Raw genomic sequence first — 15,486 nt, 5'->3', positions numbered from 1 at the left:
GCCATACACTGAATTAGCAGTTATTTTGGGTAGTGTTAATAAATTAATTGATACTATATTCAGTTAGCTCATGGTCAATAAGTTGGTCAATAATGTGGTCACTTGATAACAATACCAGCTCAAAATGTCATTCTCTCATTTCCATCTTCATAAGCCACTAATTTGACTTGCAGAATGAAGACATAAGATGATCAGATTCTTTATTGTTTCCTAACAATCATCTCCATATTCACGACAACAATGTGGATTGAATTACAATGGACTGCTAGTACATGTCTAAACCAACCATAAAGATTATTTTAATGTCTGTGTGTACTGGGTATACACAATACACATAATCATGTTCTGAGAAGTGTCCATGGCACAAGTGTGAAACCCAGTGGACACACACGGGACTGCAAGATGACAGCGCATCATCAAAAAACAAAAAACGACGAAATAATGATTTTTAGTACACTGCTATATCAGTAGAAGTGGACCTAATCATACTGTGCTTCTCCATTCATGTAGCAGTATAATCAGTATACATTTCATTTAATATGAAGGGTTTATGCATTTTTCTGACAAAAACTATAGAGTTGCCATGAAAGTCACAGTCTGCAGAGTCCATTTATGCATCCCATATCCTTCAACAAGAGCTACATGGCTGCCCGTCGCTTGCATTACATACGTATCTCTTCAATGTCCCGTCCTCCACAGGCAACAGCAGAACAAAGTCCTCTTCCAATAGGAGATAGCTGCAACTGTCTGTTAATGGGATATAGATGTTGTCCAAAGTAGGCTAACCTACTAAGCCACTAGCAATTTGCCATTGTCACTTTCAGAAGTCTGACTGAAAACACAGATGCTCTTTTGTAACTGTCTACAGCCTTGTCTGTAGCGCTCAAGTCTTTTTTTCCAGCTCTTCCACCAGGACCTTTCCTTGCAACTCAGTCGTCAGGTCTGCAATGTCTTTTGCACTAGAAAGAAAAGACAGTCACCTTTTATCACAATAACAATCAGATGAGATGAACAGTAGCAGTTTTTGTTTTTATTTCCTTCATTGGGACTGATTCAACACTCACCTAAGGGGAATAAGAAGGATTCCACATGTCAGGTTGAGCTGCTGAAGGATTGTGGGAAGGCTTGGTGTGGGAAACTACAGAGAAACACAGGTGAGATAAAATGTCACAGAAGAAATGCTTGCATGTATGTATCATGGATTTCGAAAGTGTCCAAACCTTTGGAGGTGGGATACAGGCACTGGGTGTGTTACTGTAGATCAGGTTGATGGCTTTCTGAAGGATCACAGCCTGCTGAGTCAGACTCTTCAGGTACTCTGAGCTTTCCTTCGTCCTGTCATGGTCCTCACCGACCTTCATGTGTGCAACAGAGAAGTTTTGCAGTTGAAATTCTGAGCACAGAGCTTAAACATAACACCAGTAAAGATGGTATTCCAGCATTTTAAGGCACACCTGGCACTTAAATATTGAATAAGCCTCTTTCTCGTGTTGCAGAGCTGAGCGAAACTCTCCTTTACTCTCGTACACAGAGGCGAGCAGATGATGACTGCGCAGGAGATAGACATGGAGAGACAGAGAGGTAAAGACAACTTTAATGTGAAGAGAATGAAGGATGATCTCAGCAAGCTGTATTTGAAAGCATTTCTACAATTTTCACAGATTCTAATTGAAATGTGCTGCGATGTATGTAAGAATGTAAGAAAACAGAAGAAGATGATGACCAACTGTCCTACCTGTGTGCATGCTTCAGGGACGTGGCACCGTGGTATTTAGAGGTTGAAATTAAGGCATTCTGTAGGAACTTCAGGGAGAGCTCATACTCCATCAGTCCATGAAGCACTAAACCCAGCATACTCTAATGCAGCAGAGCGCAACAGGGACATTAACGACACTGAGATCCCATCAGTCTCCATTTGTTTCGTGCTTCCTGACATTTCTTCCTTGTATTTATTTATACTTTATTTTGGATTATTCTGACTTTCTTAACTAACCAATACTTTTATCTAACTCAAAGAACTGACCAAATAATGTATATAAACTACCTTTCATGTTTAAATTAGATAGACAACATCAAAATGGATTTTTATGCAAAATAAAGTAGACAGACTGACACGTTTGGTGGTGAGATCTCACTTACATCCAGCAGCGTGACTTGTGGATGGTCTTCTCCAATCACCAGCAGGGTGAGGTACCGAGCACGATACAGCAGCTGCAGGGAGGTCGAGAGCCGGCCTCCAGCAAAACAGTACAGGGCCAGATGAGTCTGAATCACAGAGAAGAGAATACACATTATTCTGATAGAGTTAACATGTTATGGGCCAACAATCTGTGTGGATCCATGAGGAGGTAAAGGAACTCACATAGTCTTGAATGGTCTGTGGATGGTCTATACCCTGTACTCTCTCACTACTCATAACGGCCTTCTCCTGGTGGTTGAGGGCCTATGAGGCATGGAAAATGAGGGAAACATAACTCGACAAGACCTCACAAATGTTCATATTTCTGTCTGTTTGTATCACAATGCAGGGCAAAGACCGCATAATATCATTTAACAAATCCTGACATGTGAGCGATCACTCAGAGGTCTGGAACCAGGCTAGGTAAAAGGTCATGGTAGAAATGAATAGTAATGCATATTTACATCTGCATATTCCCCCAAGATGTAGCTGAGCCGTCCCAGGAGTCGCAGGCACATGCAAACATCCTCATGCAGGACCCCGCATACGCTGCTGAACAGAGTCAGGGCCTGGCTAATCAATTCATAGCCATCTTTGAGAAGCCCTGAAAGCAAACACAAAACACTGCTCAGGGGCCTTAAAAGTACTATAATTAATAACAGGGACTCTAATCCACTAAATGATTTGACCCATCAACAAGTCCAAATCTGTGCAAACATGCTGAAAACATGATCTGTGTTTTTGCACTGTAAGATGATGTGATAAATGATGGCAGCTGCCAGGATCTGTAACTACAGGTTGGGTACTTCAAACATTGTGTTAAATGACCCTAACTTTGTGTGTATGCACTGAGTGACAGAACATGTTCATGTAATCTTATGGTGCCTTAAAATGGAGTCGTGTTTCCCAGAATGACTCACTGATGGGGTATTTAGAGCCTAATTTTCAGTTATTATTATAAACTATAAATGAGGACTTGAGCAGCAAACGCAAAGTCTTTCAATGCACATATGTGCATGAGAGTGTTGTTTGAAGACAGGCTTGAAAAAATGTGGACTTTCTTCTTAAAGTGTCTGATTACGCTGAGTTCAAAGACACTGACAGTCTCTGAGGAAGTTACTTTTTAAGCTGTTATTAACTAAATGTTTTTTTTCTCATTGCTTCAAAGTGGGGACAATACAATGTCCATTCATGTGGTCTCACAACCGTGTTCTGAAGGCTTCAACCACCTGAAGGAAAACAGGACCTCATGACTTCAATTTGAAGGTACCAGTAACATCAGATGTGTGACATTTGCTCTATTTGCTTTATGATACATGTTGAATAATGTCATACTACTGGCTTGGCTGGTAATAACAGCACATCAGCAGGGCAGATACTTTTCCATGAGGGCCCTCCAGATAACAGTCAGTCATTTGAGTACCCAAGCGAGGCCACCATGCTACTCTAAATGTCACCATATTGCTGTATCTGATGCAGTTGTGAGTGTATTTGTGTCTGTGTCTCTCACCCTGCTGTACCACCACCTGCGCTTGTTGAATAAGCCGCGTGGCGTCCGTTCCTGTGGGTTTGAGATGTTTGACCACAGGGAACATGTTGACAACGTCTTCCTCACCAAACACCGGCTTGTGTCGAGATTCAAACGTGTACTCCCTCAGCTGCACCTAAACACAGAGAAAAGGGAAGGAGGGGCAGAAGGGGAACAGCTGCATTTTAAAGCTGCACCAGTTAACTTTACATTTCAGCAGTCCCAAGTTTGGGGATGATCTCAGTTTTTAAGGGTTTTTGGACCAAACATCCTTTAGCATAATGTCAGACCTCAATTAATGTAGTCAGACCTGTTTTATTAAACTTAAATATGAGCATACATTTGTTTGCTCTGTGAGCTTGACCAGACAGAGGTGTGGCCAAAAAAGATGACCTCAGACCCAAAACCAAAGTGAAAATGTTGGAAAAAGAGAACCTGATGTTTAGAAGAATATTTGTCTCTCTCTCAAGTCCTTATTGATTCCTTTGTTTGAGATGTGGAAACTATGGACCTGTGGCACCTTTCTCAATAAAGCTGTACCGTAAGTAATATGGATCCATTTAATTTCACAAGTGAATGTATTATGAAGAGAAACATGGGAGATTTCTGACCTGGATGCCCGTCTTGATGGCCATCTCTCTTAGCAGGGAGATCCTCTGAAGGCCGTGCTTTTCTATTACTTCATCTATACTTTCACTGAACACAGAGAGGGTGACAGTGTAAAATCCTGTTACACATATTTAACCACACACACACACATAGACACACACCTATCTATTGTGTAGTGGTAATAATCTCCAGCCTCAGTCCTGATCCTGCCCCACAGCTCACTGGGGGTCAGCCTGGCCCACACGCTGTCCGTCAGCATGGCGACTCGACTCCCGTGGCTCCGTCGGCGGCGGCTCCTGCGGCGAGAGAGTAGCTCGTCTGAGCAGGACTCAGGAAAACAGGAGGAGGAACTCAGGAGGCAGTTTAGGAAGTGACTGACAGCAGCGGAGAGCGCTGCAGGTTCCACGTCCTGCGAGAATTTAAGATGGAAAGTCAGATTAGAAAAGTAATCCTGGATTGAAAAATGCATGTGTTATTCATGCTTGTTATTATTTGAGCACTTCACCTGTAGATAGGTCCTGAAGATGTGTTTGGCACTTCTGATGATGACTTCAGTGATTGAAATTCTCTGTGAGGGAACATTCGAACAGTTATTCGATCAGGAAGACTTCAACATCCTGACAGATCCTTCACCAGAAAAAGAACATGAACGTGACGTGGAAATCTTATCCAAAAGTAACTCAAGAACAAGAGGTTGGCAGCTACGACGGCGACCCTGCTCATGGTTAAACGCTAGCTGTAGTAGATACCTGTATGTGGCTGAGTCTCCCTCCCTCCTCCACCCTGTCCAGCTCCCTCAGTAGAGTGCCCAGGTATCGTATGTTCACACCCCGCTGATGTAGGGCTGAGGTCAGGGTCGCTCCATCCATCGGCACTGCTGTGTGGTCGAGACAGTCCCTCAGCTACCACACACACACACACGCACACAGGAGCAGCAGTATAATCATACATACCATCTTTAACTTCTTGCACATGATTGAACTGAACAACGCTCCACACCAGACTCACCACTGCTGGAATCTGATTAGACAGAAGAAAAGCAGCTGCGTCCCCCAACAACAGTCTCTGCCTCCGAACCTCTTCAGCACATTCAGAGGGGAAACGAACACCTGCAGCAAAGGCACACAGTTCAACCTCAAAAAAAAAAAAAAAAAAAAACCTTTTCATACATGACTGTGTGTGTGTGTGTGTGTGTGTGTGTGTGTGTGTGTGTGTGTGTGTGTGTGTGTGTGTGTGTGTGTGTGTGTGTGTGTGTGTGTGTGTGTGTGTGTGAGAACGAGTGTGTTCAATACCTGGAGAGCAAACATCAGGATTGAAGCGGATGTCAAAGCAAGAGTCACTCACGGATCCGACAGCCTGACAAGCGTTCAGAATCACAGCTCTTCTCTGATATTCTAAAAAAGGGAATATGAATGAGTCATTAACTGACAGAGAATAATCAAACAATGATCAGCACTTTCCTTGGCCCTGATTATCAGTTAACAATGCATATTTGCATATTTTGAGGGTTTATCTGTGAGTTATCAGAATTATAAACTCCTGATTCAAAATTTGAGGGGAAAAAAAGTTTCTTTTTCTTTTACTGAGCGCTTCTTCTTGTCCACATTGGCTGAGGTCAAAGTTCACTCACAGCTACTAAATGGAACTTGTGCTGAACCTGTTTTCTCAGTTGTTTCCAGGTTCAAGAATCAAGAGTGGTGGAAGTACTCAGATTCTTTAGTCAAGGAAAACCTGGCCTTATTCACCCATGTCAGCACCATCTCCAGTTGTCTCCTCTCTCGGCTCTTCACTCTTTTTTGTGGTTTTATCCTGGTCTTCCAGTTGGATGAGCCCCTGGGACACCATCTTGACATAAAGTTCATATCTGCAACAGCAAACACAGGAGAAATTTGATACTTTTATTTCCACAGCTTGGTTCATCCAGCTGATTTAATAACTGCATGGTGGCTGCATTTGTGTTGCGTTCCACATCTCCTCTTCCTCACCTGTGCTGGATGAAGGCCTCTATCAGCTCTGGTCTCAGGCTGGCCAGGCTGTGACCATGGCGCCGTGGATAACCAAAGCTATGACACACCTTCGGCACGTGCCGACTCTCCTCTGTCTCTGAGAACTGGAAGTTAATGTCAGGGGGGAAGGTCCGGAGGAGGTCCAAAATATAGGGTCTCCCGTCGTTACCCAGGATGCCTTTGGTCTCAACGCCAGAGCAAAGCTCCACTGGGCTGTTGTTGTGGTCGAGCACCTGGTGACGCTGGATTCTTAGCACTTTACTGGTTTTATCCAGAAGCTCCAGAAACCTGGAACAATGTTGAGAAATTTAAACTTTTAATAATCTAAATACCTAAAATATAAGATGTAATGTTTTTTGTGCTCTACCTGGGGTGTGTGAAAACTGTTTTTCCATAGTCATTGGAACCATAGATGACACTCTGCTCCTGATTTTTCTCCAGTATACCAGGAACGATTGTCTGAGCAATGACACGGATGCCACGATAATCCACCACAGTGGTCCCAAGTGTATGAAGCCCCTCTATGTCGACAGATGTGTAGGCCTGCATTATACATATGTAAGAGTGAAAATAAGAGTAGTATATGCCACTGCAGGGAAGATTTTGTTCCTGGTGCATGCTGAATACTGATTTTCCCTTTAATAACCACATAACCATACTTGTACAGAAGCAGTGAATGTCATACTGTCCCTTCTTGAACAAATATGCTTTTAACTGGGACAGATGAAACACTAACTGCATCCCAAACACTTCACTACTCATGCAGACAGTGCTGTCAGGACTCTACCTGTGCTCCCCTCAGGTCACAGCCAGCAGCAGCATGAGCAGCAGCGTTGCCCCCTAGTGGGCGGTAGTGCTCAGCTATGTCGAAACCCAGGCTGAAGAAGAGGTTGTTCCAGATGAACATCTGCATATGTGGCACCTCCCCTGGGTTCAGCGGCATGACGTTACCGTCGATCACGGCTACAGCTCCTCGTGTTGCCGCTTCAACAAAGTCACTGTTGATCTGGATGGAGGGATTAAAATTTTGGTGAACACAGTTTATCTGCCTTGATTTTAGTGAAGAGCGACATAATCCAATCTCAGAGCAGGAAGAGGAAGTTATTTAGTTAAAAGCTGGACAGTACAGAGGGTGGTTTTATAAATCCAGGTTCTGTCATAAGTGTGCTTCCTTAACCATTCATCAGGAATCCGTGGTCTCACCTTGAATATGCTCCTCTCTCTGTGCAGGCGTTCCTGAAGGGAGTTCCTGGTGAGTTCCCTGCATCCCTGCAGCTCCTCATTCCAATCCCGACTCTGTGGTCATAAATATCAGCATCAACACAATCACCATCACAATCAGGTAGCCTCAGCACCATGAAACCTTTGGTTTTGTGCGTATGCGCATGCATGAATGCGCCATAAGTTCTGTGCTTTACTGCAATATTATGTTTCTCTGTGTTTCCAAATTTCATGTCTGCAACCTGCCCAGCTGTGTGCTCGTCCTGGCCCATGCGGCTGGTGTGAGTCTCCTCCGCTCTGACACAGTCGATGTGGTCTTCCTGACGAGCAATCCAGGTGAACACCTGGAAAGGTGCTGCGATCCGCTCATAAGGGTGTTGCTGAACTCTGGTTCATAGCAGATGACAGAAAACATCTATTAGTATGGTTAGAAGGGGTTGGAGGATTTTCAATATTTCATTCAATCTAGAAATGTAGATGACTGAAATTACTGAATTTCCATACACATATTGTACTGAATATGAATTGAACAGCCTTGCATGCCTCTTGCATTAGTGTGAACTTTCCAACTTGGTTACAGTTTGCTCACCTCTTCTTCTGCAGGGCACTGAAGGTTTTCCTGAAAGCAGGGCTGACTTGACTTAGCAGCTCGACTAGAGAGTGGCAGAGGATTTTGGGAACAGCAGGTTTAGGGTTGAAGTTGAAGGCAGTTGACCTGAATAACACAATGACACAAGTTGAATCCAGGTCAGTTTCTACTGCCCTCATCATGCATGACTGTTAAGTGCTCTCTGGACTTTGAGAGGAAGAAGTACAATACAATGCAATTTATAACTATAAAGCAAAACTGAAAGTCTACAGTCATGCTAGCGACTCTGTCAGTCTGTACTCAGGCACAGTGGCGCAATGAGCTAAATGCTAACATGCTCACAATGACAACGCTAATGTGCTGATGTTAAACAGGCACAAAGCACAACTGAGGCTGATGGGAATATCATCAGTTCTGCAGGTAATTGGACACACACTTACCTTGCAAGGCAGCTGGAGTCGTGAGTTTACACGATGCAAGACCATGTGGCATGTCAGGTTAGTCATAAACCAAAGTATTGGACAAATTGCAACTTTTACCTGATGGTGGTGTTACATCAGAAGTTAAGGGGTCACCAAAGTGATTACAATTAATCCTGTGGGGGCATCTAATGTATGTACCAAATTTCATCGCTATTAATCCATTAAGGTCAAGATTGGATACATCGTCTGGGAGCCACAAATGGCTGCACAGGCTTTTGTATAAAATATTTCTCACGGTAAGTGAATATAAGTGAGCTCATGGTGCCTGGGGAAAAGTACAGGGATCATTTAAAGCCATTAAAACACCTCAACTGGGAGCCATGGACATCTGAACAAAATGTTGTAGCAGTCCATTAAGATGCTGAGATATGGGATAAATGAAAAATGTGACCTGCTGGTAGCGCTAGAAGAAAAGCCAGAGGATCCCCAAAGTCATCAGGATCCATCCTTTGGGGATCATTAATGCCTGTACTTAATTTCATTACAATTCATTTTGGACAAAAGCAGTCGACTGACCTTCAGTTTTCATAGCTTGGAAGGAAATGGCTGATCAGTTTAACACTCACTGGTTGAGGTAGAAACCGCGTGTGGAGGATGTAATGTTGAGCTCTTTGTCTTCCATAGTCACGACATTGAGGTACATTAAGTCCCCATGCATCTTCCTGTTTCCTGGAGGCGGGTTCCAGCTGCTCATGGTCAGAACCCGCAGGCACTGTAATGGCTGTAATGACACTTTCATATAATTCTGCTGCTGCTTCACCAAAACTGAATACATGTTTCACTGAATATTATGTATTTAACCAGTAATATCTGCAGTTGCAAAAGCTGATCTCTCACCTTCCTGTCATCTCTAACGGGCTGCAGAGGAGTAAGTGGTCGGTCTTTACATCCAGGGAGGATGTATTCAGGAGGCCTGAAGTCGCCAGACTCCTTTTCAGAGGCTCGCCTGGTGCCTATGCTTTCACCATCTGAAGGGATGAATATGGAGGTGAAGAGGTTGAAGGATATCCAACAGAAATCCTCAGAGAAAGCTTGGTGAGAGGAGGCAATGAAAAATATTACCCTTGTCTCGTCTGGTGTAAAAAGAGACATAAGAGAGAGAGCTGCAGTTCACTCCGTTGTATGCATCTGCAGGGTCAAGGCTCCTCAGAAGATCGCGTACATGTCTGAGATGAAGACGAGCATCACGCACTGAGTAAGAATCTGCGAGAAAGTCAGAAGAGATGCTTATAAAGTGTTTAATTCAAGCCCACACAAGCGTACGATCATGTGGAAGCTGTTACTTTTCACAGAAGAAGATCAGCCTATGTATGGATTGTATAAGAAGACACTGTATGAAGTTTATCATGTTATTATAATGTCACGTGACACGCAAATTAGTGATCAAAATCAGTGATACCATACACATGCAATGCAATATAGTGAGCATCATTATCTAATCTTACGATCTAATTTATTACTTGCAATTCATCATTCCATATAGCCTTGGAAAATGAACAATACACAGTATTCAAGCATTGCATTTTCCACAAAAGTGAAACATTTCTAGTAAGGTTGAAGGTGAGTGATGCATTAGAACAGTTGGTGGTGACGCTTATTAAAACAAAATTAAACTGTGGTTGGGTTGTGTGGAGTTACAATTAATGTTTTAAACCTTCCTGGATGAAGTTTTGACTTGCAAAATTGGTTTGCACAGCCTGATGATCTGAGCCTTTGCGGTTCTGATACACAAAGAGAGATCCTCTGTCTGATGCCTGAAGAGGTTAATAACAGTTGGGATGAGAGGTCCATGTGAAGTTTCGGATGCGCGGTCTAATAAAACTGGACTGAAGTCAGATGCTGGCAGTGTTGCACTGGGAAGGTGAAGTACAGACTGAATCATCAGAAAAAGACAAGTTACAGAGAAGACAGAAAAGGACAAGGCAGTTACCCTCCACCACCTTGATCAGCGCTCCATCCTGGATGCCCTGGATGGAGCTCAGCTCTGTGAGGCTGTCGAGCGTCGCGCCTCCCAGCTGGAGGGAGAAGCACGTGCGGTGGCAGGTGAGCTCGTGCTCCATCAGCACCTGGTGCAGCTCCACCACCAGCAGCTGGCCTGACACCTGAGAGCGGAGGACAGACAGAGACTTCGGATTCAGAAAGACATGACAAGAAGTATCTTGAAGAAAATAATGACAGTTGTAGAGCAGCACCTGGAGCTCAAAACTTTCTGTTCCAGGAGGCTGAATTCTGACAGTAAAGCCGGTCTCCTGGAGATCCACGATGTCACGGACGCTCAGTTGTTTGCCTCTGTCAACATCAGACTCCTCTGCAGGATCATCCTCAGGGCTTTGCTCAGTTTGGCTTGGAGGCACTGTTCACAACAGAAGAGGCAAAAAAACTGAAACCTGGCTGTGTGATATGGCGGGGAAAAAGCTAAAAGGGAATATGGAATATAAACTATTTATTTCATTTGAATGCAGGATAATAAGGCAATTATCAAATGTTAAACAGAGAAAGTAAACTGGGAAAGGAAATGTTTACTGAAATGATAAATGGATATTATTATGTTAATTAAATAAGACTGAAAAATTTCATTTAAAACAGCTGAAACGTAAATGCTTAAACATAAGTGGAAATGAAAACAGAGCAAATATATGAAGAGAGTCAAATAAAATCACACACCTTTGACAGGTGGTGCTGCCAGAAACAGCCTGTCAACTGAAAACAAAGTCATTTGCTTCATCTCAGCTCCCTCCTCCTTCTCCACCTGTGGCAGGACTGTCTCCAACTCCAAAACGTGCTGCAGACCAGTCTCGTTGTCGTCCTCTTCTCCCTTTGGTGGGTCTGCGTTTGAAATGGACCGATCTGCCGTCTGATCCGTTTTTGATTTTGTGTGGATAACGTTGTGGTCTTTTTCTTTTACGTTCCGATCCGACGCCACAGTCCCCCGTCCCATCTGTCCATCGTCCTGATGCCTCTGTTGTGTCGGGTCTGCACGACACTCAGCGGCGAAGAAGTTCTCCACAATTTCAGGGCCGCAGACGCTGTATGTCGTCGGCTGAACGTTCTTCTGTGAATCCACTGCAGCAACGTTCCCTTCCGTGTTGTTTAGATTGTGTTCAGTCAGCATCTCTGACTCCATCTTTTGCTCTTTGTCCTTAACGTTCTCCTCTGTGGGCACAGTGCGGTGCTCTGTCCAGGCAAAGTCTGTCTTCTGTTGCAATGCAAAGACATTCTCTCCATCAGTGTTTAACTCCTCTATCAGCTCAATATTTTGCTTTGTTGATGTGGCGGCCACTTCCTTATGGATGTGACTCTTTTTCATTTCTTCCTGTTCAGCTTCCTTGCCTCTGTCTTCGTAGGCCAGTTTGTTTTTCTCTGTCTGTCTTTGCACCTTCCCTGGCTCCTCAGACTCTACATCTATGCCAGACCAGGTTCCAGAGTCTATTTTTTTCTCTGGTTTCTCCATCTCTGAGCATCTTGCTTGTGATGTTTGTGCATCTGTTGGTACCTCCAAGAACACATCCACCTGTTTTAGTATTTTGTGTTCTTCCCAAACACCGACAGCCATCTTGTTTGTAGTACCAGTATTTGTTAGTGTGTTTATGGCTTTCTCCACAGTCTCATCGTGGTACAACAATATTTGTGCCTGAACTTCAGCCTGTGACTCCGTCTGAGTCTGTACCCCCATTCCAATCTGTGTCTCCACTTCGGTCTGTGTTTCCACCTCAGAATACCCCCTGTTGCTCCTCTCCTGTCCTTCACCTCCTCGCTCGTCCACCCTCTCTCCCTCCTCCTCCTCTGACACCAGCAGACACACCATCGGTTCCACAAGAGTCACGTCCCCTCCAGGGTTGCTGCTCAGGATGATGTCAGGAAACAGAAAGTTCTCTGGTTCAAGGGTTGGGTTTGTCACACCGGTGGAGACGGTTAACAGATCGTCCTCAAAGTCGTCCGGCAGACTCGGCGATTCACATTCACTCTCCTCACTGGAGAGCAGAGGGGATCTCTCCGCCTCACCCTGGACTGGTGTGTCCTTACACTTAAAGTAGTTTGACAGCGTGTGACAGCATTGGACTATGTTTCCCATGGTGCCTTTGTGCACAAAACAGCGATGCGAATGTGCAGGTGGCCTAAGGGAGAAAAGACCATGGTTCAGTGACAATAAATCAATAAGAGATTTTTAAAGGTAAACTGTGGTTGATCATAAATGGGTTTATTTTTGTAGCTTCAGCCAGTGATTCTAATGAATAGAATCAGAATAACATTGCAAGGGAAAAAGGTAACACCTGCACACTTCAAGGACGACCTGAGGAAGTAATTTGAAAGTAAATGGACCCAACCCGAATTAACAGCCGGTATGATCGTCTGGCCATGGATGCTTGTTGTCCCTATCGGCCCTATTTTTGGCATTGTGGCTGCAATTATTTGGGGAGAGCATTATCAGAGCTCATGCTGCCAAACAAAAAACTCAAGATGTAAAAGACTTTAATTTTTTTCTTTTACAGCAGCTGAAAATCTTGTTTTGCTGACCTCTTGTGGTTTAACTTCCCATCTCGCTGCAGTGATGTAGAAGTGTACTACCGGGTGTGGTCAGTACACTATGACATCACTGTTACAGGTGCGATAGAGCCCACTTCTGACCACACCCAACCCACTACTGGAGCCAGACTAAGGTGAAACTGACTCCCTAACCCTAACCCTCATCCTGGTGTGAATGAACTCTTCAGGTCTTACATACACTCTGACACTCTCACATGTGTGTATGTGTTGCATGTCCCAACGCAAGCAGCTAAGAGCCTTAGACAACAGCTGATGACAGGAAGATTATAAGGCGTTCCTGCTCTGGTGTCACCTTACAGTGGAAAGGACTGGAAGACCTCAGAGCCTAAATCTCATCAGATGAACTCTGGAATGATGTTGGACATGTGGGAATCCTGGAACACAGATGAAAGGATATGCTGAGTGATTTTAGAGTTTGGCTGTGTAAAAAGACTCAAAATCTAAACATAGAATCCTAAAAAGACCCAGTTTTAATTTCTTGAATCCTACTAAAGAGTTTTTCAAAGTAGCACCCCTCATTCAAGCCCATGAGAACACAAGAGTGCAGCAGAAAATATGAGGATATATCTCAAACAACAGAAGAATAAAACAGCGTCAACATCACACTAATGTAACCAATCCATGGGCCCTACCAGCCAGTGTAGAGAGAGGAAGAAACTGCCAGTCTGTGTCATCTTCTCCACACTCCTCTGCTGTTCATCCAGCTGAAATCAGAGAGCTGAGTTCCCCAGGCTTTCCTCTAGTGCAGGAGGCTCCCCCGTCCTTGCTGCGACACCACGTTACACAAACTGTGTCAGTGCATGTGTGCGTCTGCCCTTCATGGGTGGAGAGGAGCTGTGAGAGCATGTAGGCCCTCTGTTCACACACACACGCACATTCACACACTTATAGTACCCATCCAAGTCCAGAAGAGGGCAACCTTTCTGCCGTTCATGATGTAACTTCCTGTGCTCATGCACTCTCTATCAACCTTGAATATGAGCACATGCAGGAGGTGTATAAATAGCAGCAGCAGGGGTTCTGGCACCTCTTTGCATTTTGGCACGACATAGCACAGCCCTCCCCAGACAGAGCGTCCCGAAAACAAACCTCCTGTTTTCTGTCTTTACACACTTTCTGGCATGAGCTGGAACGCAGCTCTCTGGTTGCCATGGCAGCGCTGCAGAGAGACATTAAGATGCTGAGCACGGTCTCCACGACAACTGTGGGACACTGTAGAATGAGACGTTTGAGACGAGCTGCGAGTGTGCGTTACACCGACGACTACATGTGAGGAAGACAGCTGTTTGCTATTCAAATAATAACTGAATGATTCAACATCTCCTCATGACTGTCAACAAATTCATTAAGAAATTAGTCAATGAGTAGATAAATATTTATTTGACACTTTGTTTTTAGCTAAATAATGTCATTACTATAACAGCTGATGTAGTTTAATTTGATTTTATTTCATTCACTTCATTTAAACTTTCATCGATTAGGACTAAAAACACAGCAGCAGACTTGCAGTGGCCTCATATGAACAGCTTTTCTACACCAGATCTACAGTTTATATTTAGGGATGAATGATGCTGTATTCAATATCTATATGTTTACCTGCTATTGTGCCTTTGGTGTGTATTTTAATATACAATGTTGGTTTCATTATTCTTACCCATCATTAGTATTAGTATTATTATTTCTTTATATTGTGCTGTATTAGTTCATGTTTTTCAGAACTGTGCAGTAAAAAACTTAAAAACAGCAATAAACTTCAAATCATAAAAATGTCCAGCTTTTAATTTTTTGTTAACAGTAATATAAATTTCAGCTCTGTCAGCTCTCAGCTCATTGGCCGTGTGTGTGTGTGTGTGTGTGTGTGTGTGTGTGTGTGTGTGTGTGTGCACTCACCTTTGCCAATGTCTGCATCACTCAGTGGGCTGCGATGGCATGCTGCGAATAAATCTGTATAGCAGAAAAGATGCAGATTGCTGAATTTCCGACGATGGCTGGTCAGACTGTGAGTCAACACACTCTTCCTGCACACCTCCTCAGAGTTGTCTGAACTCTCCACCCACTCTTTCTTTAATATTTCATTCGGTCAACTGTAAAAGCAAGAAATCTCAGTGATACAGGTGTTTGTGTAGGAGTTTCCTTCTTTTACTTCTTTAGCGCCTTCAGCAGTGCATGCAAATCCGACCATATTTTAGTCAAGGTTTGGCTGCACTGCCACCCAGTGTGGGATTTGACATAAAGACTTATGAGCAGCACACTGTTCTCTCCCCTGTTCACTGGAAATGCTCCAGATCGAGAAGAGGGCTGTGAACCATTCAGACAGGATTATGTTG

The 15,486-nt window shown here is 43.9% G+C and overlaps 1 protein-coding gene across 2 annotated transcripts; it reads right to left on the bottom strand.

Annotated features, from left to right (window-relative positions):
* Positions 1-183: 183 nt before the first annotated feature.
* Positions 184-15,188, bottom strand: LOC139345038 (clustered mitochondria protein homolog). Of its 2 annotated transcripts, XM_070983488.1 has the most exons (31): positions 15,050-15,188; positions 13,792-13,925; positions 13,457-13,533; positions 11,279-12,729; positions 10,807-10,967; positions 10,545-10,716; positions 9,677-9,817; positions 9,452-9,582; positions 9,181-9,335; positions 8,133-8,258; positions 7,786-7,930; positions 7,526-7,618; positions 7,110-7,328; positions 6,690-6,865; positions 6,302-6,610; positions 6,062-6,180; positions 5,609-5,710; positions 5,325-5,425; positions 5,066-5,218; positions 4,822-4,884; positions 4,478-4,725; positions 4,319-4,403; positions 3,690-3,843; positions 2,644-2,783; positions 2,363-2,443; positions 2,140-2,265; positions 1,736-1,857; positions 1,455-1,548; positions 1,221-1,355; positions 1,065-1,138; positions 184-959 (listed from the first exon to the last, which is right to left on the bottom strand). In XM_070983488.1, exons 4-31 carry the CDS (start codon positions 12,684-12,686, stop codon positions 884-886), a joined length of 5,109 nt encoding a protein of 1,702 aa, XP_070839589.1. In that variant the 5' UTR covers positions 12,687-12,729; positions 13,457-13,533; positions 13,792-13,925; positions 15,050-15,188; the 3' UTR covers positions 184-883. The 2 variants fall into 2 exon arrangements, with proteins under 2 accessions (XP_070839589.1, XP_070839590.1); XM_070983489.1 differs by lacking the exon at positions 15,050-15,188 and having other exon boundaries at positions 13,792-14,132.
* Positions 15,189-15,486: the final 298 nt, after the last annotated feature.

Source organism: Chaetodon trifascialis, chromosome 16 (genome assembly GCF_039877785.1).
Source record: "Chaetodon trifascialis isolate fChaTrf1 chromosome 16, fChaTrf1.hap1, whole genome shotgun sequence".
NCBI classification, from domain to species: Eukaryota; Metazoa; Chordata; class Actinopteri; order Chaetodontiformes; family Chaetodontidae; genus Chaetodon; species Chaetodon trifascialis.
Note: the sequence above shows the minus strand (reverse complement) of the source record. Positions and strands in the feature narration are given on the sequence as shown.

Bases quoted from the DNA above. Each gene is read 5' to 3' on its own strand.
- LOC139345038 (XM_070983488.1), bottom strand. From the start codon at position 12,686: ATGGGAAACATAGTCCAATGCTGTCACACGCTGTCAAACTACTTTAAG. The intron at 9,818-10,544 runs GTAACTGCCTTG...ACTTTCTCGCAG, and splicing joins GCTGATCAAGGTGGTGGAGG to ATTCTTACTCAGTGCGTGAT. The intron at 2,784-3,689 runs GTGAGAGACACA...GTTTGCTTTCAG, and splicing joins GCAGGTGGTGGTACAGCAGG to GGCTTCTCAAAGATGGCTAT.